The 24,470-nt window shown below is 49.1% G+C and overlaps 1 protein-coding gene across 2 annotated transcripts in view; it reads right to left on the reverse strand.

Moving 5' to 3' along the window:
• Positions 1 to 23,565, reverse strand: part of PLEKHG5 (pleckstrin homology and RhoGEF domain containing G5) — a 77,835-nt gene extending 54,270 nt beyond the window's left edge. Inside the window, exon 1 of one of the 2 annotated variants that reach the window (XM_055001549.1) lies at positions 23,494 to 23,565. Coding sequence is in view for 1 of the 2 variants with exons in the window: in XM_055001548.1 (XP_054857523.1) it covers positions 7,484 to 7,570 (87 nt within the window). In the remaining variant the exon portion in view is untranslated. Of the gene's footprint in view, positions 1 to 7,483; positions 7,719 to 23,493 lie in introns of those variants that run through there. The other variant, XM_055001548.1, reaches the window with a different exon arrangement.
• Between the last annotated feature and the right edge of the window lie 905 nt (positions 23,566 to 24,470).

The raw sequence follows: 24,470 nt of genomic DNA on the forward strand, positions 1-24,470 counted from the left end.
GGAGCCAATCTCTTACCCCTTCTAGCTGCTCTGGCGATATCAGGAGTTGTGTGCTAGGAATCAGGGACTACTCAACATCTAATCTTCAGTGCCCTGCAGGGGTGGGACTACAAAGAGTGATTGCCCTGGAGATCAAAGGTAATATGGCTGATTTCCAGGCCTGGAACTGGGAGGAGATATTTCTAGGGTAGGGTTGCCAGGTCCAGGTTGGGAAATTCCTGGAGATTTTGGAGGTGGAGCCTGGAGAGGGTGGGGTTTGGGGAGGGGAAGGGCCTCAGAATGGTATAATGCCATAGAGTCCACCCTCCACAGCAGCCATTTTCTCCAGGGGAACTGATCTCTGTCGCCTGGAGATCAGTTGTAATTCTGGGAGATCTCCAGCCACCACCTGGAGGCTGGCAGCCCTATTCTAGGACCAGGAGAAGGAACTCCTTAGTGGGCAGATTATTCAAGCCCCTCTGCCCATTGCTGAGGTCCTGGCAGGGGTAGGCCAGACAGCCCTCCTTCACACATGCATGAGAAAGAGGCTGTCAAATGCTAACCTGGAACTTCACCCCTTTCAGGATACAGGAGCTTCATTCCAGCTATGAATGTTACTTCACTTTAAAAAAAAAGCTCCCTGCCAATAGAAAACAAGCCCAACAGGTCTGTCTTCTCTCTTAGCTTGCTGTGATGGTTTTCTAGCTGCAGGGAGTGCTCCAAAAGGCGATCCTTCAACTGCAGTCTGAAGCGATGCAGTCCAGTCTAGAGCATCTCCTGTTTGGGTGAAGGTCTCAAGCCCGGGAGATTTTCTTATGCCAGAGCTCCATCTATTGAGTAGCAATAGAAAACAAATTGATCTCACATAGAACTCACGCCCTTCCTTCACCTCCCATCTGACAGCAGGAAATACAGCCTCTGCTTATAGACATTTTACTGGCCTGAGCCACACGGTTGCTCTCTTGGCCTGTTGCCATCTTGGAGAAGGAAGGAAATTCAGCAGAGTCGTTCTTGATTTCAGTTGGCAAGGAAGTGCGGGAATAACGCACCAAGGCATTCCATTAGAGTGGGAGGAGAGCTTGCATGTTCAGAACAGTTTGCGCATGAACATGGCACATACCAACATGCAGTCGCATCAAGCCAATGCATGGAGCTGCACCTCTTACAAGAGGAAACCGCAGAGGATGTGCAGCACCAAGCTTTTGCAAGGTGCATTGGAGGAGACAGCCAAACAAGACACACACACAGCCACTGAATGGACCAAGCTGGAGCAGAACCTGAACCTCGCTCCTGACCATCACAGCTGACACAGGGTTTTCAAGGCAAGACACATTCAAAGGGGGCTCTCCATTGCCTGCCTCTATGTATGTAGCAACCCTAGACTTCTTTGGTGGCCTCCCATCCAAGGCTGACCTTGTTTAGCTTCTAAGATCAGGCTAGTCTAAGCCATCCAGGGCAGAGACTGTAGATCAGTTGTAATTCTGGGAGATCTCCAGGCCACACCTGGAGGTTGGCAAGTCCTCAAGAAAAGGAGCACACATTTCCTCTCCCTATGCGAAAGGCCCAGCGCTCCTTCCTGCCTCACACCCCCGTATTTGCGTATGTTGAAAGTTCAGGAGTTGTCCGAGTGACTCAGAGAGTACCCAGCTGCATAGGCCTCGCACCTGGATCTGACAAGCTGGGACGCAGCCACATTATACAGGGTGACCTCTTGCCTCGGGGCTCAGCTGACCTCCCTTTCTCACAATACAAGAACTCGTGGGCACTCGATGAAATTGCTGAACAGTCGGGTTAGAGCGGATAAAAGGAAGTACTTCACCCAAAGGGTTATTAACACATGGAATTCCCTGCCACAGGAGGTGGTGGCAGCTTCAATCATAAACAGCTTCAAGAGGGGATTGGATAAACATATGGAGCAGAGGTCCATCAGTGGCTATTAGCCACAAGGTATAGATGGAACTCTGTCTAGGGCAGTGATGCTCTGTATTCTTGGTGTTTGGGGGGGAGGTAATCAGTGGGAGGGCTTCTAGTGTCCCTTCCCCACTGGCAGACCTCCTGAGGACACCTGGTTTTTTGGCCACTGTGTGACACAGTGTTGGACTGGATGGGCCATTGGCCTGATCCAGCATGGCTTCTCTCATGTTCTTATGTTCTATGTGGCTGAGGAAATGCTCTCCTGTCTGCTTGGGGTCGCCGAACAATAACAAAGTGTGGGTGGGTTCATCCAAGAGGCGTCCAATGCAACAAGGGCAGAAACAACACTGTTTCGGCTGCTTCCTCCTCCTCCCAAGTTTCAGACCACGAGTGATTACTCCACAGATGCCTTTCTATTGCCAGCGGACTCATACACTAACCACATTCACAGCCACCTTTAACTGAGACTCAACCAGCTGAGAGAGACAGCCATTCATGAAAACATTAAATAAAGCCTTCCGCAAGCGCACGTGCAGAAGAGGCTGCCCGGCATGTCTCTTCATGAGTTGATGCTCCAGCCTTGTCTTGTTTCTTTTAACTTCCTCTAGGGATAGGAAGGGGGTCATTCAATCACACCCAATGCAGATGCATTAGCTGCACCCCCAGAACACTGATTCCCACAGAAATATGAGGAATGCCCCTCTGATAGGAAAATGCCCTTTCTCTTACCCGTTCTAAAGGGGCCCAGCTGCAAGAGTGAAGTATGCCTTCCGTCTTAAATCGTACGACTCTGCCTCAGTTTACTGAAGACTGGAGGATACTCGCTTAGATACCAAAAGTCCACAATAATGTCTGACTGCCAAGACCACCCTGTGATAGTTATTATGAGGTGTAAAAGGTAAGAGGAGGAGAAACTCTTAAAATATTAAGAAACGCTGGACAGCATGTTGTTCTTTTGCAAATGCATTTTGAAGATATTCAAAAGCAGAATTCTGAGCCCGAGAAAGTCCCATCGTGGAATCCCCTGCCCCACGCCACCAAATATCCAAAACAATGCCCTTGATGGCCAATTCACACAACCACTTCCCACCACTAATGAAATCCACATCAAATTGTCCTTTGGGTCCCATAATCCACACATGTCCCTCCAACTCACAATCCACAAATCTCCCTCCAAGCCTGCAGTTGTGCCATGCTCCCAGGTAGCGACCAGATATTGTTGTGACATGTTCAGTAGCAGCTAGCAACACAACACCCACTCACAGCAGGAAAGCAAAGTTTGCAACATCACCCTAAAGAGGTTTTCCTGTGCCTCCTTCCTAAAAACTTAGCCCATTCATGTGGAATTTAATTATATATTTGCACATAGATCAAAACGATAATTCCGAAGGAGGAGGAGACATGTTTTGTTGGGATTTCCACAATGCCTAGATGGCCCATCACAGCAGGCACCGTGTTAGAAGATGCATTTGTTCCTTTTTGGGCCACACAGAAGGAGGAATGCCTCTTAAGACTGTATGTGCCATCTATGGGTTTTGCAGTAATGCTCAGAAAAAACAACGCAGTTTTTGACATCTTTCATCCAATGAATCCAGTGTGCCTTATAAAATCGAGCTAAAAGGTTTTTCCACTAATTAATCTAACAGACTGACTCAATATTCTAGAGTTTGCCCTGTTTAAAAATAATGTTGAAAGTGGCTGATAATAAAACTCGGGAGTGGTGGGGGGGACCACTGGACTGAGTTGTCACAGCCCAGCTTTCAGCTGGATGCCAGCCAGCCGCAATAAATTTGGAGAAGGGACATTGAGGAACCAGCTGCCCGTTTGCTCTGCAACTGGTAGCAAATCTCCAGAGCGCCTGCCAATAGCACAAAACTCGGCCCTTCCAGGCTTCCATTTCAATCGTTTCCAGTAGGCTGGGGGAGGACACCCTCGAAGGCAGCCAACAGCCAAGCCGCCAGACAGCAGTGCTGGCCGCAAGCTTTGAATGAATGGCTCGGCAGCACAACTCAGCGGCCCGCCTGTCCCCCACAGCTGCGTCACCGCTCCTCCCTGCAGTCACCGGCAGGCAGAGCCAAAAAGGGCCGAGTGGAGGGACCTGATGTTGACCGGCCAAGGTCAAAAAGATGAGCCAACACAGCCGGGAGCAGCGCTGTGGACTCAGACATACTCCTAACCCCGTCGGCCACCAAGGGCTGGGATGTACAAGGGGCATGTAATACCCTTCCTCTTGTTCTCTTAAAAAAGGAGAAAGGCTCTTCCTAACGCCAATCAATGGGGCAGCCCCATCTAAACCAATTGGCAATAGCTGGCCAGTGTCTCCAAGAGTGCTTCCCTGTAACCAGGCAACTTCCTTCCTTGGAGATGCTAGCACACTCACTTCGGCAGCACATTTACTAATGCCGGAACGATATGGGGATGCTGGCCGGGACATTCTAACCTAGCAAAGACAGCTTTGCCCCAAGCAGACTTTTGGGGGGGGGAGTTAGCCGGCGGCTGTTTGGCAAATTCATCTGCACAAGGCACACCTGTGACATTCATTTCTAGCCATGTATGTCAAAGAAGCCATGTGGGGAAAGCGGATCCCACTGCACTAGAGGGATGGGGGCGCCTAGAGAATGTGTGTGAATCCCGGGATACTCAGAACTCAGCAAAGAGGAGCTAGAAGAGGTCTGTCTGTCTGTCTGTCTGTCTGTCTGTCTGTTTTATGTCCCACCTTTCTCTCTGGTGGGGACCCAAAGCAGTTTACAGTGTTCTCCATTTTACCCTCACAACAACCCTGTGAGGGAGGTTAGGCTGAGAGAGAGAGTGGTTGGCCCAAGGACACACAGCAAGCTTCCATGGTAGAGCAGGGATTCAAACCCGGGTCTTCCAAATCCTAGTCCAGCACTCTAACCACACAGTGTGCCTTCAGATCTCTGCCGAGAGTGTCAGGGCTGAAGGGGTGCAGCTACCTTCCTCCCAGCCCTGCAGAATGGGCCTACCTGGAAAGGAATGGTTCCTTCGCTCTCCCATTCACCAGGCCCTCTAGCAGCATGGGTATCAGCTCCATGCAGACTTGCTCTGTTGAGGTGTAGTGGATCAGGTGTCAGACTCGGATCTGAGAGATCTGGGTTCGAATCCCCACTCTGCCCTGGAAGCTGCTGGCTGACCTTGAGCCAGTCATGCCCTCTAAGCCTAACCTACTTCACAGGATTGTTGTAAAGATACAACGGAGGACGAGAGAACCCTGCAAGCCACCTGGAACTACTTGGAAGAAGGGGGGATAAAAATGTACTAAACCAATAAAATCACACCTTCTGAGTTGCCTGGGTGGAACCAGTCAAGAGTGTGGGGCCGACAGAGGGAAGGAGAACAGTGTGGTGTAGTGGTTAGACTGTTAGACAAGGACTTGGGAGGTGTGGATTCCAGTCCCCTGCTCTGCCAGGGAAGCTTGCTGGGTGACCTTGATCAGTCACTCGCTCTCAACCTAACCTACCTCACAGGGTTGCTGTAAGGATAAAAGAGGGGTGGAAAACCTTGCATGATGCCAGCAGCTCCTAGAAGGAAAGGTGGGATAAAAATGTATAGAGGGAATGCCTTTAAAAAAAAAAAACTTCTTTACATCCTGATTCTAATCCACTTGCAGCCATCCATACAAAGGCAGAGCTGTGTGCCTTGAACTTCACATAGCCAAGCACCGGGTAATTATTTGGGGAGAGGACGCCAAGTTCAAATGCTAGCATAAGCAAGCAATTTACTCTCTTCTGGGGAAGGAAGAAGGAGACGCTCAGCTCATTCGCTGTTCTGACCTGCATGAAGATTCTTAACTCTGTCCCAAATACGGTAAATCAGACCCCGCAGCACAAAGAGCCCCATGGCGAAATTTCCGCAAGAGAGCATTTAACCAGACGGCAGACCGCTTCCACAGAACCCACTGTTCCATGTGCTACAACTGGTTAGCCAAGATAACAAAAACTGCCTCTACATTTTCTCACATGCACTGTTCAGTTAGAATTAGCAGAGGTCCCCAGTTCAGGGCCCCAGAATCTACACCCAGAAATGCCAGGTCTCTGAGAACGTGCAAAGTTCCCTTTCCACATCACTGAGAACATCTTCAAGAAATGAAGCTTGCAAGGCAGGGGGAAGCAGGTACCATTTAGAAAGGTGGGGGGCATTTCCCTTGTTCCAAGATTCCACAGGAGCAACTTTATCTCTGGCTGTCTCTCTGGTTCCACATACTGTAAGCCAATTATGTCCCTATCGCGCACCAATCCATTTTGTTTTGCGTGTGTAACATCACTAGCGTTATTGTGAGGTGCAACAACACGAATGTCTTAAAGTACACCTGGTTGTTTTTCCAATTTTAGTTGATCCAAGAGCAAGCCTTTGAACCTTCCTCTGAATCTTGTCCTCCCCGCGAGCTTCACCCTTTTCCCCAAGACCTAAAACGGTGCTAGGCCTCTCTTTTGGTCTACTGCAACTTGTCAGATTCTGTAAACTAAGAAGTTGCAACCGCATGCGCCTCGGCCACCATTCGGACACCCCCAGGTGCCTTGTTCAGATGGCATCCCCAAAGCCAGGCTGCTGGGTGCCCTCCGGGTCTCAGCAGCTGAAGCCACCGCCTCTGGAATCCGGGCGATGGCCCATGCGATAAACCCCACCGTTGCCTGGGGGAAGACCTCTCCACAACAGAATCCGGAGAGAGAAGGAGCAGAACTGGGCAGCGGCCAAGGCTGCTTAGAGGCTTAGCTGGAACTCAGACGGAACTTATCGCTTTGAATCAATCGCCGCGTTCTTGGAAAGCCAACTTGCTGCTAGTTCAGAATATTTGCTGCCAGGGCCGTGGAGGAGACGTAGGCCCTGCACAGAATCTAACCTTGCCTCCGCAGGTTGGCTTACCCTTTTTTTCCCTTGTGGCCTGGCAGAACAACGCTCACACCTGTCCGGAGATGATGTCACTACGGGAAGGAGGCTTCACACCATTATGCACCTCTGGTCTCTGTTAATCCACCATCCTGCCATCTTTTTTTCTGTGCACTTTTGTTCCTTCCTCCTTGGGTTTGAAAATCTCCCAGGCTGCCACTGCCAATCAGGATGGGCACATGCCAAACATCCCTCCCTCCCACCTCGTAAGATGCCAGTCAAGCCCAGACACAGGCAGGGAGGGAAGACGAATTCCCTCTGCAGTCTCAACGGGACACTTCACTGAACACCGGCCATCCAACCTTTCTGGCTGGATAAAATCCTACATACGTCCACTTCTATCTGAAGAAGGGAGCTGTGACTCTTGAAAGCTCACAACCTGGAAATCTGGTTGGTCTTTAAGGTGCTAGGGGCCCCGAATCTTGCTCTTCTACTGCAGACCAACAGGGTTACCCACCTGAAACCCAGAACAAAACAATTCTTTGGGAGCGCAAGCCCTGTTTATACACAGGTCTCCGTGTTTTTCAGCGCCTCCCCTTGGGAAAAGATGCCACCATCTCCAAGCAAGCTCTGGCACGCATCTGCCCTCCAGCGGGTCCAGATCCCATGGCCAACCACGGCTCCCCTACACCGAAGGAAAATCTCCCTAGATTAACAAGCCTCCGCTTTCCCGCTCAATACTCACCATTTGGAGGTGGCTTTTCGCCGGGAGCCCCTCGGGAGTCCCTCTCCCCTCGCCCAGCGCCTTAAAGTCCCCCAGACGCTGCCTCATTGCAGCATCCAAAGAGAGGATCCTGCAGGGAAATCTACAGGCTCACGGGCGGGGTGGCGGGAGATCCCACCAGATCTCACCCAGGCAACGGACAAGCTGCTCAGGGCGCGCCGCAAACGCCTCTGCCCAGCCCTCTGCCTCTGCGCATCGCCCCTCCGCTTCCTCCCGCGAAGTGCGCAGCCCAGACGGGCGCCGGAGACAAAGCCACGTTCAAGCCCGACAGCTGGAGAACGAGGACCGCCGGGATCTACCACTTCCCTCCCGGGGAGAGGCGAGCGGCCGGAGCGTACCATTCTGCCGCCGCGCAACAGCAGCCGCAGTGGCCAAGAAGGCGCGTAGCAAGGGGGAACGGAAGAGAGGGGCGCTGGCCAGGCGAGAAGCCCCGGTTGCCAACCTCCAGGTGGGGCCTGGCGATCTCCCGGAATTGCAGATGTCCTCCGGGCCACCAAGATCCGTTCCACTGGACAACAGGGCTGCTTTGAAGGGTGGACTCTACGTCATTATACCCTACGGTTGCCAGCTCTAGGTCGGGGGATTCCTGAAGGTTTGGGGGGTGGAGACAGGGGAGGGTTTGGGGAAGGGAGGGAACTCAGCAGGTTATAATGCCACAGAGCGCACTCTCCAAAGCAACATTTTCTCCTGGGGAAGTGATCTTTATAGCCAGTTGGAATTCTGGGACATCACCAGGTCCCATCTGGAAGATGGCGAACCTATTTTACCCAACTAAACTCCCTCCCAAACCCGGCCCTCTCCAGGTTTCATCAACCAGATCTCCAGGAATTTTACAACCTCGAGTTGGCAACCCTAGCAGCCTGCCCCAGTGGGACTGCCAGTAAGCTGGAGGGCACCTCCAGGGCTTGTCGCGCCTGGAACTTTGTGTCGCCTGGGTCCCCGAGCACATCTTTTCCTAGGCATAGTACAACACATGGAGGGAGGAGGCCTGCGGGTTTCCCTTAGCACAAAGGATAAGAGAGCACCAGGCGCCTTAAAGGGTGCGGTCCTGAGGATGCTGCCTCTCTCCTCTCCTCCAATTTTATCCTCACAACAAGGCAAGGAAACCCAGTGAGCTTCCGGGGCAGAGCGGGGATTCAAACCAGGGCCTCCCTGTTCCTAATCAAAAACTCTAGCCACCGCACCGCATGGGCTCTCTCTATATTTTCACACAACATTTTCAAAAAGCGAAATAATACCCCCTTGTCCCCAGTCTTGGTTCAGTCCCAGAGTCTGTTTCCATTGCTTAACCCTGTTAGGGCTGCCACCTCTGGGAAATGCCAGGTGGAGTCTGGGGTAGGGAGAAATCTTAGAGGCATGGAATTCTATACAGCCCACCCTCTGGAACCACCGTTTCCCCCACGAGCATTGAGCTCCGTTCTCTAGAGATCATTCCAGTCCCTTCCCCCCCTCTCAGGTTTGCAAGCCTCCAGGGAATATCTGGAGAAAGAATGAATTACTAGAACAAAAAAAACAAGCATAACTGTCTTCGAAAGCAACTTGATCGCCCTAGAAATTCATCGAGGGTTAACATTTATGTTTGAGAAAAGCATTCTCCAACAAGACAAAACCTCAAAACAAAAGTGAAACCTGAAGAGGTTTGAGATTGATTCTTTAAAAAAAAAAAGTCAGATTTTGTTGGATTTTAAATATGGGCAAAATTTGGTTTCCATATATATGCACATGCTGGGCACTCATCAGCCGGAAGACGCACCGTTTGGAGCCCGCATCTGGCCTGAAGATGGCAATATGCCAGTCTGGCCACCTTGATCCCTGCCAGAGTAGCACTGAGATGAGGCTAAAGTAATGCGCTCTATGTAAGTCTCCCATTAAAGTCAATTTGGAGACTCCCGTTGGTGCAGAACACTGCAGCTCAGCTACTATCGGAAGCCAGACCGAGCGTGCAAATTACTCCCGTTCTACAGTCATTCCATTGCCTGCCCATCAATTACTGGGCTCAGTTCAAGGTTTTGGCTATCACATGCAAAGCCCTTCCTGGACTTGATCCATCATATCTGTAGAACCACCTCTCTCCTTATGATCCATCACGACAGCTTCTTTCATCTGAGCAGGGCCTTTTCAGGTGCCACCCCACAAATGGACAGAATCAGCAGTTTCCTGTGTGCATGCTTTCTCTGTGGTGGCCCCCATCTTATGGAACGGTCTGCCTGATAAGACCAGGAAGGCTCCCGTTCTCCAGCTTTCCACAAACTATGCAAAACTGAATTATTCAAAAGGGCTTTTTATACAGGTAATAGGGCAGTGCTGGTTCAGAAAGATGTTTTGGTTAAGGGTTAGGGACGGCGGACTATATTACTATGCACAGTTTGTACTGATTATTGCTGTAAGTAGGAACCTGCTATATAATTTTTGCATAGAATAACATGTCATATTAATACTTATGCTTTGTTTCAGTTCTGTTCTCCGATTTCTACTTGCTTCCAAATTTCTGCAGTCCTATTACATTGTGTTATTGGGTGTTCTGGCCTGTTGATTATATTGACTTACTCTGTATAATTCACCTTGAGTCCCATTGAGAAAGGCGAACTATAAATACTGCCAATCAATTAAAAAAATCTATTGCAGACAGGTTGCATTAGAGGAGGAGCTATGGCTCAGTGGGAGAGCATTTGTTTTGTGTGCAGAAGGTCTCAGGTTCAGCTCCTGCCATCACCAGTTAAAAGTATCAAGGGGGCATAAAGCAACAAATGTTCCTTTCGGCCAAACCTTCAAACTCCAAAGAGTGTTTATCATGGCAGTGACATCACATCAATGCTCCTCTCCTCTGGCCCCACCTCTCTTCTTGTGAGCACTTGCATATTTAGCTTGTCACATCAACACCGACGTCTTTTCATTCCACGTACATTTCCTTCTTCTCTAGTCTGGCTCCCCTTCATATGGTTTGTAAACAGAATGAGCATGTGGCTGCATGCAAATCTGCAAGAATTGTGCCTACCAGCTGACGCAGGGGGATTATTATGGGACGGGAAAAAAACCAGGTGAACTTGAGGCAGAGTACAAGAGTCCCTGGAGGTCAGACGTACAGGGACAAGTACACACTACAGAGGTTTCCCAGAGCATATGCCATAAGACGTAAATTAATTCTATAATTAAAGACAGCACCGAGCTGATCCAGGAAGGAGGCTGCCTGCTGCTGCTCTGCAGGACTACCTGTGCTAGCTTTGCTATTTTCTAATAAGGCCATGTTGTGGATAGGTGAGTTTGTTCCATCTTGGACTAGGAACTAAGAGTCTCTCTACACAAGACATCTTACACTGGGACACTCAAGTGGCTTACTTTCAGTGTGGTCTTATATTCAAGTGTACTCTGTCTCCCTAACGGTGCATGTGTATCCACAATGGGAGAACAAGTGTAAGATCTTTCACTTGATCCTACTCGTGTAAGATGTCTTGTGTACAGAGTTCAAATCCCCACTCTGTCATAGCAGCTTGATGTGTGTCATTAGGCCAGTAACTCTCATTCAGCCACAGGGGTGTTGTGAGGATAAAATGAATGGGATAACAATGTGGTTATAAACCACTTTGTGTCCTCATTGGCAGGGGAATAGCTAAATAAATAAACCAGAACACCTCACCCAGGTTGTCTGTTTCCTGTCTGAGTCACTGATCAGGGCTCCTAGTCAGGGGGGCTCATTCAGAACAGTAACTCCCAGAGAGACACACAGGAGGGGGTTCCTCAGAGGGTCATCCATACACTTTTTTCCCGGATATAAGTGGGTAGCATGGCTGAGTTTTAATTTAAAAAAAAATGTGCCTCAGTGACCAGAAGTTTATAGTGAAGATATCTCAGCACAGTGATTCAGCTCATCTCTGTAATAATAACAACAACAACATTTGATTTATATACCACCCTTCAGGACAACTTAACACCCACTCAGAGTGGTTTACAAAGTTTGTTATTATTCCCCTGTGCAAGCACTGAGTCATTACTGACCCATGGGGGGACGTCGCATCACGACGTTTTCTTGGCAGACTTTTTGTTACGGGGTGGTTTGTCATTGCCTTCCCCAGTCATCTACACTCTGCCCCCAGGAAACTGGGTATTCATTTTACCGACCTCAGAAGGATGGAAGGCTGAGTCAACCTTGAGCCAGCTACCTGAACCAGGCTTCCGCCAGGATCGAACTCAGGTTGTGAGCAGAGCTTGGGCTGCAGTACCGCAGTTTACCACTCTGCACCGCCAGATTAGAGTCCTACTGCCTCCTAACCATTACTCCAGTACTATAGTTCTGTGGATGAGGCCAAAAGATTTCTAACAGAATTTTCCAGAGTATAATCTCCAGGACTCTTTCACCAAGATGCCTCATTTCAGAAATTAAGAGTGGCAAATGTTTCTGTTCCCTCAATCCTGGGATAAGCTCTGGTTTATCTTCTGTGGGAACATGGCAAGAGGAATGCCTTCGGGCAGTGCCAACCGAGCTGGGATCCTTCCGAGCCATTAGAAGAACTCCTGCAAGCTTCCCTTGGTTTCAAGAGCCACGCAAAGGCATTGCAGCTAGGGGAGGAGAAAGAATTCCAGCGGCGACTCCAGGCCTTCTCAGTTTCAGACCAAAGCAAGGTATTTTCTGCATTTCCTCCTAGAAGCAGGCAAAGGGAATCCACCCACCCCTTCATACCAGATTCTCCCACGATTCCTCAAGGACTTGAGATGCCCCTTCATTTCCCAGGAGCAGAATTGGTCAGCTCTTAGCAAGTGCTGCCATCTTGTGGCAGATGATGGAGGTGCCGCCGCCAAAGCAACATGTAACTGCGGGAGGATACGATAAGGGCGCCTGTCCAGGACAGTCTGCACTGGACTGAAAAGTAGGCATCAAAGATGATGTGATACACTGATAGGGAATGAAGTAACAACTAAATTATAGAATGTAGTGAATGAGTAAGGGTCTTTCTTAACAGTGGGTGGAAAGTCAGCTAACAGGTAGGCGCAGAGGCTTAGCGAGGGCAGTAGGCCAGACAGCAAGGCACCACTGCAGCATCTGATTGGTTCTGTGTCCTGCAGCCTAACGCAATAAAGTGGATTCAGCCATTTCGTACTGTTGAGTGGAATGGTAAAAAAATCAGAGACCTGATAGGATCTTTTGCAGAACAACTCCTAAGCAGCGAGAACTTGGAATTTCAGCATTAGACTCTTACATCTTCCCATAACTCAGCCCAATGACAAGCTGGGGGAGGGATTAAGACCCAGGAGACTGCCCCAGGAGCAGAAATTAGTAGTTATGACACATGGCCAACATTAGCATTCACTTAATACCTTTGGAACATGCAAAGCACTTCATTGCATCACTCGGCCCTCCTTCCAACAGCCCTGTAAGGCAGGCCGGCATTGTTATTACTACCAGAATGGGGCTAAGAGAACAGTTACTTGTGTAAGGCTGTTTAAGTGAGTTTGTGGCAGCGATGAGATTTTCATGGGGGACTTTGTGGTTCCTACTTTAGTTCCCTTTCTACTCGCTAGCTAAGGTGGCTAAAGGACACTTGGGTTATTTGGGGCTGTTTATGAAATATTTGGGGAACATTGCATTTTCTTGATTCTCTTGTCCACTGTTTTTAACATGCAGAATCAAATATAACCATGTAAATTGCCCGGACTGGACTGCCAGGACAACCTCGAGGAGAAGCCCTAAATTGAATGGGGCCAGGGTGCTTGAAGGACTGCCCCCTCCCATACTGTCCAGCCTGCCAGTTAGGATCTTCTTCTCAAGCTCTGCTCTCTGTGCCCCTGCCTGCAGAGGGTGGTGACCAGAGACAGGGCATTTCCAGTGGTGGCACCTTGCCTATAGAATGCCTTCCTCCTTGAGGTTTGCTTTGCATAGGTTGACAACTCTCCGAAGCTTCCAGAGGAGCTCCAGGGGAGCTCCAGGCCCCACCTTGAGGCTGGCAACCCTAACTTGGCACCTACCTTACCAACTTTTAGACACCAGGCCAAGGCATTTCTTGTCCCCCAGGCTTTCATCTTTTAGATGTTATGATCTGCTTCTAACCTGAATAGCTTAAAATATTATTCTCCCCTCTTTCGTTTTCTCTGCAAAACAACAACCCTGTGAGGTAGGTGAGGCTGAGAGAGAATGACTGGCCCAAGGAGATGCAATGAGCTTCCATGGCAGGGTTGGGATTTGAACCTGGGACTCCTAGGTCCTAGTCTGACACTGTAACCATTATACCATACTGTTTCTATCCTCCCATTTGCACAGAGTCCGGATGAACCGTTTCTGTTAAGGCTCACCCTTTCCCATAAGAAGCAGGCCCTGAAGGGAATCTCATTCCCCCGGGTCGTCCCTGCTGCTGTCTCCATTTCTTCTACACTCCTTCCACGCTCCAGCACCTAATCCTCATAAACATTGCTGGCTGGCCCCGCCTCTCTCCCTCAAATAGATCCTGGCAATTGCCGCAAAGTTCAAGGCAAACAAACAACCACCTCTCTGATGGCCTTCGGGAGGATTTCCATAGCCCCCAGCAGAAGAAGTCAAGCCCCAAACCCTGGTGATGCCCAGGCCCTTCGGCGTCACAAGCCAAGATGGGCACTAATCATAAGGAAATGCCCTCTGCTGCCAACTGTCCACCCTCACCGAGGTGAACGCTCCCTTGTACATCAGGCAGGAAGCCACAGAGTTGAAAGAACAGCTGGCCTCTTGGGCCTGGTCTCAGTTTCAATGGGCCTGGTTGTTCCATATGAAATATTAGCTGCCTGTGCTTGTTGAAGGAGCCGTGGCTCAGCGGTAGAGCATCTGCCTTGCCCGCAGAGTGTGCCAGGTTCAATCCCCCACATCCCCAGTTAAAAGAGGATATGAAAAACCTCTGCTGGAGACTCTAGAGAGCAGCTGCCAGCCAAAGTGGAAAATACTGACCTTCAGAGATTGAAGGTCTGACCAGGGCCAGCGCCAGCATTTCTGGTGCCTGAGGCAGCTTCAGGGGTGTTGGTGCGCACCCAGACTGCGTGATGACATCACTGCGTGTGACATCATCACGTGGGGCAGGGCTGCACATGGGTGGCCTCCCAGCCCTCCCATTCAGTTGCCCCACACCACCCTGGCCGCCCACTGCGCCTGGCCCACAGCTGTGTGCTGGTGGCAGCGGTGGTGGCAGCAGCACAGACCAATTGAGTGGGAGGGCTGGGAAGCTGCCCGCTCAGCTGCCCCACGCTGCTGCCACCAGCACGCACTCCTGGCCGGGCACAGCAGCTGCAAGCCAGGCATGGCAGGCAGCCGGGACGGTGCGCATGCATCCTTCCTCCGGTTCAGTTGCTCTGCATGCCATCCCGGCAGCCTGCTGCGCCTGGCCCGCAGCTGTATGCCAGCGGCGGTGGTGGCAGCACAGAGCTCCTGGCCAGGCGCAGCAGCACGGGGCAATCGAGCTCCATGGCGCGCACCCCTGCCCCCAGTGCCCCCTACGGCACCCCCTTGGTGCCTTAGTGCTTGAGGTGGCTGCCGGCCCGGCCTCAGTGGGCACATCAGCCCTGGGTCTGACTCAAGATAAGGCAGCATCATGTGTTCTCAATGAGACAAGGATCTTAGCTTTGTATTTCCCTTTGTATTCCACTCTGGGGACCTGTTTCCCTCTGTGCCGCAGTCTAAAGCAGATTAGAATGATCCACATCTGGGGTGATTACTTACTGTGCCGGAGGGCACTGGGGAGCCAGGGGCAGTAAAAATGGGCAGACCTGCAGAGCCCACACCCCATAGCTGCCCCCCCCACCGGTTACCAGACTGGCCATCAGCTCAGAGTGCGCCCTCAAGGGGCATACCCAAAACCCTTGGACTAGCCGTGTTCGCATCCAAAGATCCATCTCCTCCAGCCTTCTGGCTGAGACACTTCTGGAGAGCAGGCCAGAAAGGTGACCACCCTTGGTTCCCAAGGATCTATTTGTCAGGACTGAGCTGCCCGTAAAGAGGAAGGTTCCGTCAAGAACTCTCTCACCCCCAAATTTGTCTAAGTCATCTGTGCTGATCCCTGTCAGAACAATCAGTGACAAAGAACCCCATAAGTTCATTAGGCATTGCAGGAAGGAGGACTTGTTTGAACCCTGAACTGTCTGCCGATCGATTGCGCTGGAGCACTCGCACACACCGTTTTTGCAGAGGACGAGACATTCCCTCTGTCCCTACCAGTCATACTTTTACAAACCTGCTCCACCACCACCCCCCAGCCCACAGCTGCCTCTTCTAGGCTTAAAATAAAGGAAGCACGGTCTCCCCACCCCCGTAACCGCTCCTGTTGTTATGGCCCCGATCCTGCCAGTCAAGATGACTAACCAGCCAGACCTAACAAATATGGGTGGGTATTTTGCTGTTTGCTCTTTTTAAAAAATTAAATACTCAAAGGGCTGGAGAGAAATGTACTTCAGCCACAGAAAAACTAACTTTTAAAAGTTCTTTTAAGGACACACATATGTGGTCATGTATATACAGCGTTTCAGGTAGGTAGCCGTGTCGGTCTGCAGTAGAACAGCAGATTTCAGTCCAGTGCACCTTAAAGACCGACAAGATTTTCAGGGCATAAGCTTTTGAGAGTCAATGCTCCCTTCTTCAGGTACTAAAGAAAGGAACTTTGACTCATGAAAGCTTATACCACGTATATATATACATGTTCAGCTTTTTCTTTAAAAAAGCTGATTACACTAACAAAAACATTCCTAAACTGCTCCAAGAACTGAAATGCTATTCCGAGACAATGATGTCGCAAATGCTAGCCACTGAGATCCCACACAGCAGCCATAAACCTGTGCTTGAGTTTGTTCTTATCTCTCTTTCCAAGGAAGGACTCATTTGTCTTTGATTCAGCCTGAATAATCACCAAAAACCTGCAGAACTGGTTTGTGAAGAGACCTGCTGTGCAAAAGGAAAAATTGTATATCTGTATTTTGACCAGGGATAATGCCCGGTGTGTCTATTTGAAACGTTCGCCTTCCTTTAGCCGAAAGCACCAACAGCGCAATCCTATGCAGAGTTATGCCCGTATGGGCTTTGAAAGGTGTCACTCTGGCAAGGATTGCACTTGAAATGAGATCCACAGAAGACGCAAGATGAGCCTCAAATATGCAAAAACACATCTCCAGAATGAACAAACTCGCTACTCTGAAACCACCCAAAAGACCCAGGTCAGAACACACTAGAAAAGGAGGAAGAAGAGAATCTGGGAAACTGGTTTGCATTGGACTCCACAAGAGAACATTTCCTAACCCTTACCTCAACTTCAAGATGGTCCTTGAGAAAAAGCCAAGCAGTGTTAAAAAAAACCCACAGGATTTTCACTACCCGGAATTCAGTCCTGAGGGACGACAAACCCTCTAGAGAATTGTGCAGAAGGAACAAAAGCAGCTGCTGAGGCTGTGGGGGGAATAAGAGGCTTTAAGTCCATCACAGCTTTACATTAAGGAACAATTAGGTTAAGAAGGGGGGGGGATTCTCCCTGGTGCTATTCTTTACTCAGACACGCAAATTATGCTTTGGCAGCGGGGGAGGAAGGCAGGTCATTCCCAGTTGGATAAGTATGCCTCCAAAGCTGGACTCCAAGGCTACGAGGGAGAGGTAGAGTGGCAACAACAACAACTGCACTTAGATACTGCTCTTCTGGACAGATTAGTGCCCTGCTCAGAGCAGTGAACAAAGTCAGTGTAATTAATATCCCCACAATACAGCTGGGGAGCTGGGGCTGAGAGGGCTTACCCAAGGCCCCCTATTAAGCTCATGGCAGTAGTGAGATTTGAACTAGCAGAGTGCTGATTCACAACCCAACCACTTAGACAGCTGCTGTAGCACAGTGGTTAAATGGTTCGGTTGTGAATCAGCACTCTGCTGGTTCAAATCCCACTAATGCTATGAGCTCAGCAGGTGGCCTTGGGTAAGCCACTCCTTTCAGCCTCAGCTCCCCAGTAGTATTGTGGGGATGATAATACTAACTTGTTCACCACTCTTGGATGGGCACTAATCTAGTTTATCTAGAAGAGAGGTATATAAGCCCTGGTAAAACAACTCTGATGTAACAGTTATGTGTACCACAAGCAAGGATCTTTCTTCTAAATCTTTTTCGTCTCTTGGAGAAAAAAAAATGTATTCAGCCTGAAAGGCACAAGATCTTTTCCGCCATAGCCCCGTGCTCCTGATCTCATCACCTGTTAACACGGAGCTAAGATGTAACCCCCCAGAAGCAGCTGCCTCTACCCCAGTATGAACACATCAAGCTGAATCAAACCCTTGGTCCACAGAAGTCAGTATGGTTCTACCTCTGAGCCATGGCCCCCTCCGCTTCAGGAATCCTTTTGGATAACTCAAAAGCTCACTGCCAACGTCACAACTGCAGATCAGCACAGCACAGAACAGTTGTTCTGCAGTCATTGGCTGCTCAAAACCCCACATGAACTTTCTTCTTACAGTTGGTGCAGAATCCGAGCGACTAGCCAGGCTGCAGGGGAGAGTTGAAATTGATATAAGTGGCAAGCTACCTGAGAGCCAAGCTACAAGTGATTAATGAACAAACTCACGTGTATTCCTCCCTGTTCACTTGCCATTCACTTGTTCGGAGAGCAAGTGAATGGCAAGTGAACAGGGAGGAATACACGTGAGTCTGTTCACTTGCCAGGCAAGTGTCATTCGTCACTTGTAGCTTGGCTCTGAGTGGGAGCGGAACCAAGGTGGTTCTAATTTGTTCAAGAACTCAACGCTGACCACTTGGCCAGTCTGTACCATCAGCTTGCTTGATCATTCAGCTCCTGTTACATCAGTTTAACTTGATATGCCCATCACGGCAAAAACTAAAGATTGCTGGACAGGCCAAGGGTTCACCTAGTCCACCAGCAACTAGTCAGATGTTTCTGGGAAGTTCAAAGATGGAGACAGCCATTCCTTCTTGTTTGAGCCTCATATACTACTCCCAAGCTCTGCTCACCTAACCATAGGTAATAGGTGTTATTAGATAGATCTGCCATGACCTTCCCAATAATTATTTGAAAGCCTTTGACAATACAATTATTTGAAAGTCCTTAACAGTTTCAGACCAAGGTACCTGAAGGGCTGGCTTCTCTCATATAAACCTACCCAACAAAATCAACTTTATGGGTCCCGTTCTTGGCTTTCTTTGTCAGAACCAAGGTGGCTGAGCGACAAAGTTCAGGCACCCTTGTGGCACTTAAACTTTTGAACTCTGCACCCATGCAAATGTGCTTGGCACAAACTGGCTGTCTTTTAGACATCAGGTGATAACATTTTTATTTTCTCAAGACCTTTGATTACTGACTTTTCTTCCTCCCCTGCCCTTTTCACTGTGATGTCACACCCTGTTTTCTCTGTGTTGTCTTTCCCCGGTATGTTTATTGCCAACTTTAAGTCTGCACACCCCAGCTTTCTTTGTATTTATCTATCTCCTCTTCTGTTTTTATTCAAGCTTGTTCTATGGATTGATTTAATTCCAGCATTTCTCATGGTTAGCCTAATTATTTTGTTGTTTTTAACAGATGCCATCTTTCAGGCACTGATGCATGCAGTTGATTGGGCAGGCGAGAAACGTCTGAAGTCCAGCCAGAAGGCAGATAGCCAAAGGGTAGGAAATAAATAAGAGGTCTATAAGGATACCGTAGCATCACATTCAAGATCTGGCCAGAAGTTAGGTTTGATTACAGCTGTCCAAAGCTAGACACAAACGCAGACAAGATCAGGGAAACAGCTAGAATCTACAAGGCACTCCAGAACATGGCATAAGGCCAAAAATGACACGGTCAAGAGCCGTACTCAAGAGTATTAACCATCTTTACACCATGGATGTGTTTCTCAAACTGAAAGGTCCAGGCTGAAGGCAGCAGCTTTATACCACCAGGCTGCATCCTATTGGACAGTTCAGCCATGTGTTTCCTATTGCTGTGATTGGATCCCTCCAGATAGGGTGGTACTTCTTTTCCTGGTCATCTTGAGTGGGGAGTTGTGGGGCAGCAGAGATTGGGCCAGTAGCTATCTTGGCAGGTGTGCAGCTCACCTGGGACATATGCCAGGGTTCTGTAGGTGGTGGTAGCCCAGGTTCTGAGTTCAAGTCCTCACAGCACTTAACACTTTGGAAGTGTGTTTATTGAGTGTACAGGAGTGTACAGCTTTTAAATAAATAACCTCAAGTTTTTCTTTGGTATTTGGGAAGGCAGATTACATATGCCATTGAAACATTTTGGTTTTCCATGAAAAGTTATAGTTGTTGGGTAAAGTTCAGAGAAGACAGGTAGAACATTTAGACAGTGGTCACTGCAGGCTCTTTCCCGTTGCTGTGAGTCTGGTTTTAGCCTGACTTTGAAATTTGTCTGCTCGTGTGCTGACCAAATCTTGGTTGACACACACACAAACACACCACCTGGCTGTGCCCATATTTTAGATAAGGCGTTCTTTTTAAAGTAGCATATCTATGCATATTTATTTGTATGCCCATCTTTCACTTTATTTTTTTAAAAAATTAAAAACTGTTGCAAACTATTCCTGAGATTGCGCTTGTGTGTGGTGGCGGCGTCCCAAGTGCTGGCCAATTGGGGCTGACCACAGCTAGCTTTTGCAAAAAGCTAAAAAAAGGGGGGGGGGGAGTTGTGGAGGCGGGGTTTGTTTGGGTACGGTTTTTTTCTTCAAAGTTTGTTCCAGGGGAGACAAAAGGGTAAGTCTGGTTGAATATGGTACAGTAGCTTCCAAACTGGCCTCCTTGCCCTAGAGACAGTAACTTCTGTGGTTTTAATAATAATAACAAAATTCAATTTATTTACCGCCCTTCAGGACAATTTAACATCCACTCAGAGCGGTTTACAAAGTATGTTATTATTATCCTCACAACAATCACCCTGTGAGGTGGGTGGGGCTGAGAGAGCTCTGAGAGAGCTGTGACTGATCCAAGGACACCCAGCTGGCTTCAAGCGGAGGAGTGGAGAATCAAACCCCGCTCTCCAGATTTAGAGTCCCGCCGCTCTTAACCACTACACCAAACTTTTCTCCTTAGGATGGAGGTTTCCGTACTTAAGTGCCTGCCTGCATCCCACCTGTTCGCTCTTTACATTTACTTACAAACCAGTTCTGTCCAGCACACTCAAAATCTCCAGGGGTTTCTCTCTTCCCAGAGGAACTGACCTGAAGGAAGTTGCCCACACCCCTCAGGAGCGTGAAAGAGTCCTTGTATTTTGCAAGTCCTGTTATTCGGAACTCCAGTTAATTGCTGTGAAGAAAGCCACTGCGAAAGGCCCAGGAGGAGGAGAGCAGCTGTCTCCAACTGCCCCCCCCCTCATCCCTTTGCTGGAACGGAGACTCTCTGACCCCTCCCAGCCAGAGTGTTTCTCCAGCTGCTTCAGTGCTGCCGCTCTGTCTGGAAAAGTCATTGCGGTATGTACTTGCAAGGAAAAGGGAGTGAGGTAATGGGAGACCCGTGTAAGGCCTGAGAGAGAAAATGGGGGGAGGGGGGGAAGCCAACAGCCCTACTTCTAGCGCACATGCACACCCACACACATGGCTGGGCACAACTTCTCCTCTCCTCCCTGTGGCATCTTTGCCCTCGGTGAACCATCTGCGTTCCCAGGGGCCTCCTCCCGAAGCCAGAGCTTTAATAGCCCCCAAAGACAAGACTGACACTCCCCTTTGTCTTCCTGCCAAGAGGGTTTTTAAAAAACCCTGTCAGCTAGACGACTGCTAGCTTCCAAATCTCTGCAGAGCTATTACTTCCTGATCTGGGGAAGCCAGCAAGCCTGCCAGCTTCGGAGACCTGTGCAGCCTAAGGCAGTCAATGTGCCATCAGGTGCCCTCCTGAAGGGAGCAAAGGACCAAGCATGGCCCGGACTCCATTCTACAACCATAAAATACTGGAAAGTCCTTTTTTTTTTTTTTTACTTTTTACTGTCTTTAGGAATCGTTGGATTTTATCTCTTTTAAAGTGTTCTCTGGTTCATAATTTTCATGGAGAGATTCTTCCCTATCCGATGTTAGATAGTGACCCAAATGTACATGATCTGTTGCTAAATTTCTCTTTGGCATATTTTCCTTTAGAAATTAATTTTTATTCTATTAGTCATTGCTCAAGATCATTAGATCATAGGAGCTCTGAAAAGGAGTCTACGAATCAGGTGGGGAAACAAATCTGGCTCCTTGCCTTCATTCCCTTTTGAATCCTTACCCTTTCCTGCAACACACACACACACACACAAACACAAATATGTAGTAGTTAAGAGCGATGGGACTCTAATTTGGAGAACCAAGTTTCATTCCCCACTCCTCCGTTTGAAGCTAGCTGGGTGACCTTGGGTCAGTCACAGCTCTCTCAGAGCTCTCTCAGCCCCACCCACCTCACAGGGTGATTGTCATGGGGATAATAATAACACCCTTTGTAAACCACTCTGAGTGGGTGTTAATTGTCCTGAAGGGCGGTGTATAAATCAAATGTTGTTATTATTGTTGTTGAAAAGGAGAACTCAAATCAGTGCTGCATGGGGGAGGAAAGGCTCCTGGCTTCCCCCTACTGCTGTTTTCTCACATTCACTGACTTTGCAGCTACACGTGGATAATGTGTGCACAGAGTCGGCAAAATAACTCCCCCTGTGTGTTGTTTTCATGCAGGAAACTGACTTGGGGGGAGACAGGAGCGCTCCCTCTTTTTGGGGTTCTGAGCTCATTTGAGCTCTTTTTTTAAAAAAGAAGCCGTTCCCCCTTGGCTGACATGTGACTGCAGGGAACATTTTAAAACCGGAGTGTGGCCTTGCAGAAACGTATCCTCTAAAGAGACCCTGAGCCATGCCCCCTCCCCCTCATTTGTAATATTTTGTCCAAGCCCAGGAGTCGGCATTAGACTTGGAAAAAAATTGCACCCGTTCCATTAAATTAACATATAAACTGCTTGTCTCTCCCCTTTCCTCCTTGGCACACATTCCTTGAGTCCAGACTCGATGCCAAGCAGTTATATTTCTCGCTACGAGCAGCCGCCGAGGGAACTGAATTAATGTAAGGGTGTGGCGTCTATTATTTTACCTCCCGTTCTGATGTCATTATGCAGCCCCCATCAGCCGTGCCCAGTGTTACGGAGCAGGGACAGTTTAACGATCAGGGTAAGTTCTACTACTGGTTGGAGGAGAGAACAGCCTAGTTTTTGTTTCCAATGGATAGTTGTACCTCAACTCCTGAATCCGCCTTTGAGTGAATCAGACAAGTTGTCTATCAAGGTGAACGTTATCTCAACTCAGGGCTTTTTTTCAGCTGGAACGTGGGGGAACGGAGTTCCGGAACCTCTTGAAAATGGTCACATGGCTGGTGGCCCCACCCCCTGATCTCCAGACAGAGGGGAGTTTAGATTGTCCTCCACACCACATGGTGCGGAGAGCAATCTCAACTCCACTCTGTCTGGAGATCAGGGGGCGGGGCCACCAGCCATGTGACCATTTTCTCCGAGGGCAACCCACTGAGTTCCACCACCTCTTTCCCCCCCCAAAAAAGCCCTGTCTAAACGGATTGATAGTGGCTCTCCAGGATCTCAGGCGGAGGTCTTTCATATCACCTGCTACCCAATCCTGTTAACTGGAGATGCCACGGATGGAACGTGGCACCTTCTGCAAGCAGATCAGATGCTCTACCACTGAGCCTCCTGAAAACTACTCATAATTTTGCCATTTTGGGGCTAACCACTCAGCAAATCAAAACATTTGTCCAGGCCGCCTAAGGTCTTTGGCGAAGCCACCTAAGGAAACAGCCTCCTTTCCCATATTTAACCATATAACAGGTATCCTCTGGGTACAAAACCTCAGAACTCCAAAGCGCTAGGATCCACACCCAAGAAAACAAAGAAGAATCATAGGGTTGGAAGGTACCTTTAGGGTCATCTAGTCCAACCCCCTGCGCAAGGGAAGAAATTCACAAATACCTCCCCCCCCCACACACACACATACACTCACCCTTACTCCATACCCAAAAGATGGCAAAGATGTACCTTTACAGCTCTTCGCTTGTTGGTGCAGTTGGGACTTTGGCAATGCTGGACCTTCTCCTCTGTCACCGCCCGTTCATCTAGGAGAAGGAGAGACAGATCAGCCTCTTAGTCCTGAGCAAACTTTCCCAGCCTGCAAACTTCAAATCAGTGGCCAGCATGTGACCACAATATTGCTCTCTCCCTCTCTGGAGAGCTAGCCAGCTCGAATAGTGAAAAACTATGGTTTGTGGTCAAAGGAAGAGGTGGCGGGGGCGTTGAGAAAGATCCAACCAAGGCAGCTCTTCCGGAAACTAACCCACAAAAGGTGCAAGAGCAGGGAAAGGGAGCCTGTTACGATCAAAGCACAAAGCTTGACGAGAAGCTGCCTGCTTGCAAGAATTTACAGGAAAGATCGCTTTAAAAGAACAGCAAATCGCCTTCGATGTGGACTTCGTACAGCCACAAGGGTCCATGCAGCAGCAGTATGGAAGAGGCAGAGATTTTTAGTGAACCGCAGGTGCCAAATTTCTTTGAATGGAACTCTGGGGGGGGGGGATAATTTAAAAGTACCTTTTAAAATCCATCTCCTGCTCGCACAGTGAACATTCTTCCTCAAAAAGCACTGGACGTTCCTGGAGCACCTAGTACGGGGTCTTTTTCTTTGCCAGCAGGGATCACTGAAGCCTTGTAGCATTTGCACAGGATGTGTTTATGTACAAGTGTGCATGCTGCACATGGAGGAAGCAGGCAAGCATCTAGACAGACAGGGCCATTCTTTAAAGCAGCATCGGTCCCCTCCAAAGCAAACAGTTTCACTTGGAGCTTTCCCCCCCCCCCCACAGCTCCTCCTCCTAGCTACAAAACACGGACTTGTTTCTTTTTGTTGGCTTCATTGCAATTCTCAATTTTCCAGCCCCCACCTGCCCATGTGGGGTACATCATAGGTTGCTTCCACACAGCAACAATTCTCTGTAGCAGATCCATTGCCTCAGATGGAT

The sequence above is a fragment of the Eublepharis macularius genome, chromosome 17 (genome assembly GCF_028583425.1).
Source record: "Eublepharis macularius isolate TG4126 chromosome 17, MPM_Emac_v1.0, whole genome shotgun sequence".
In the NCBI taxonomy this organism is placed as follows: domain Eukaryota; kingdom Metazoa; phylum Chordata; class Lepidosauria; order Squamata; family Eublepharidae; genus Eublepharis; species Eublepharis macularius.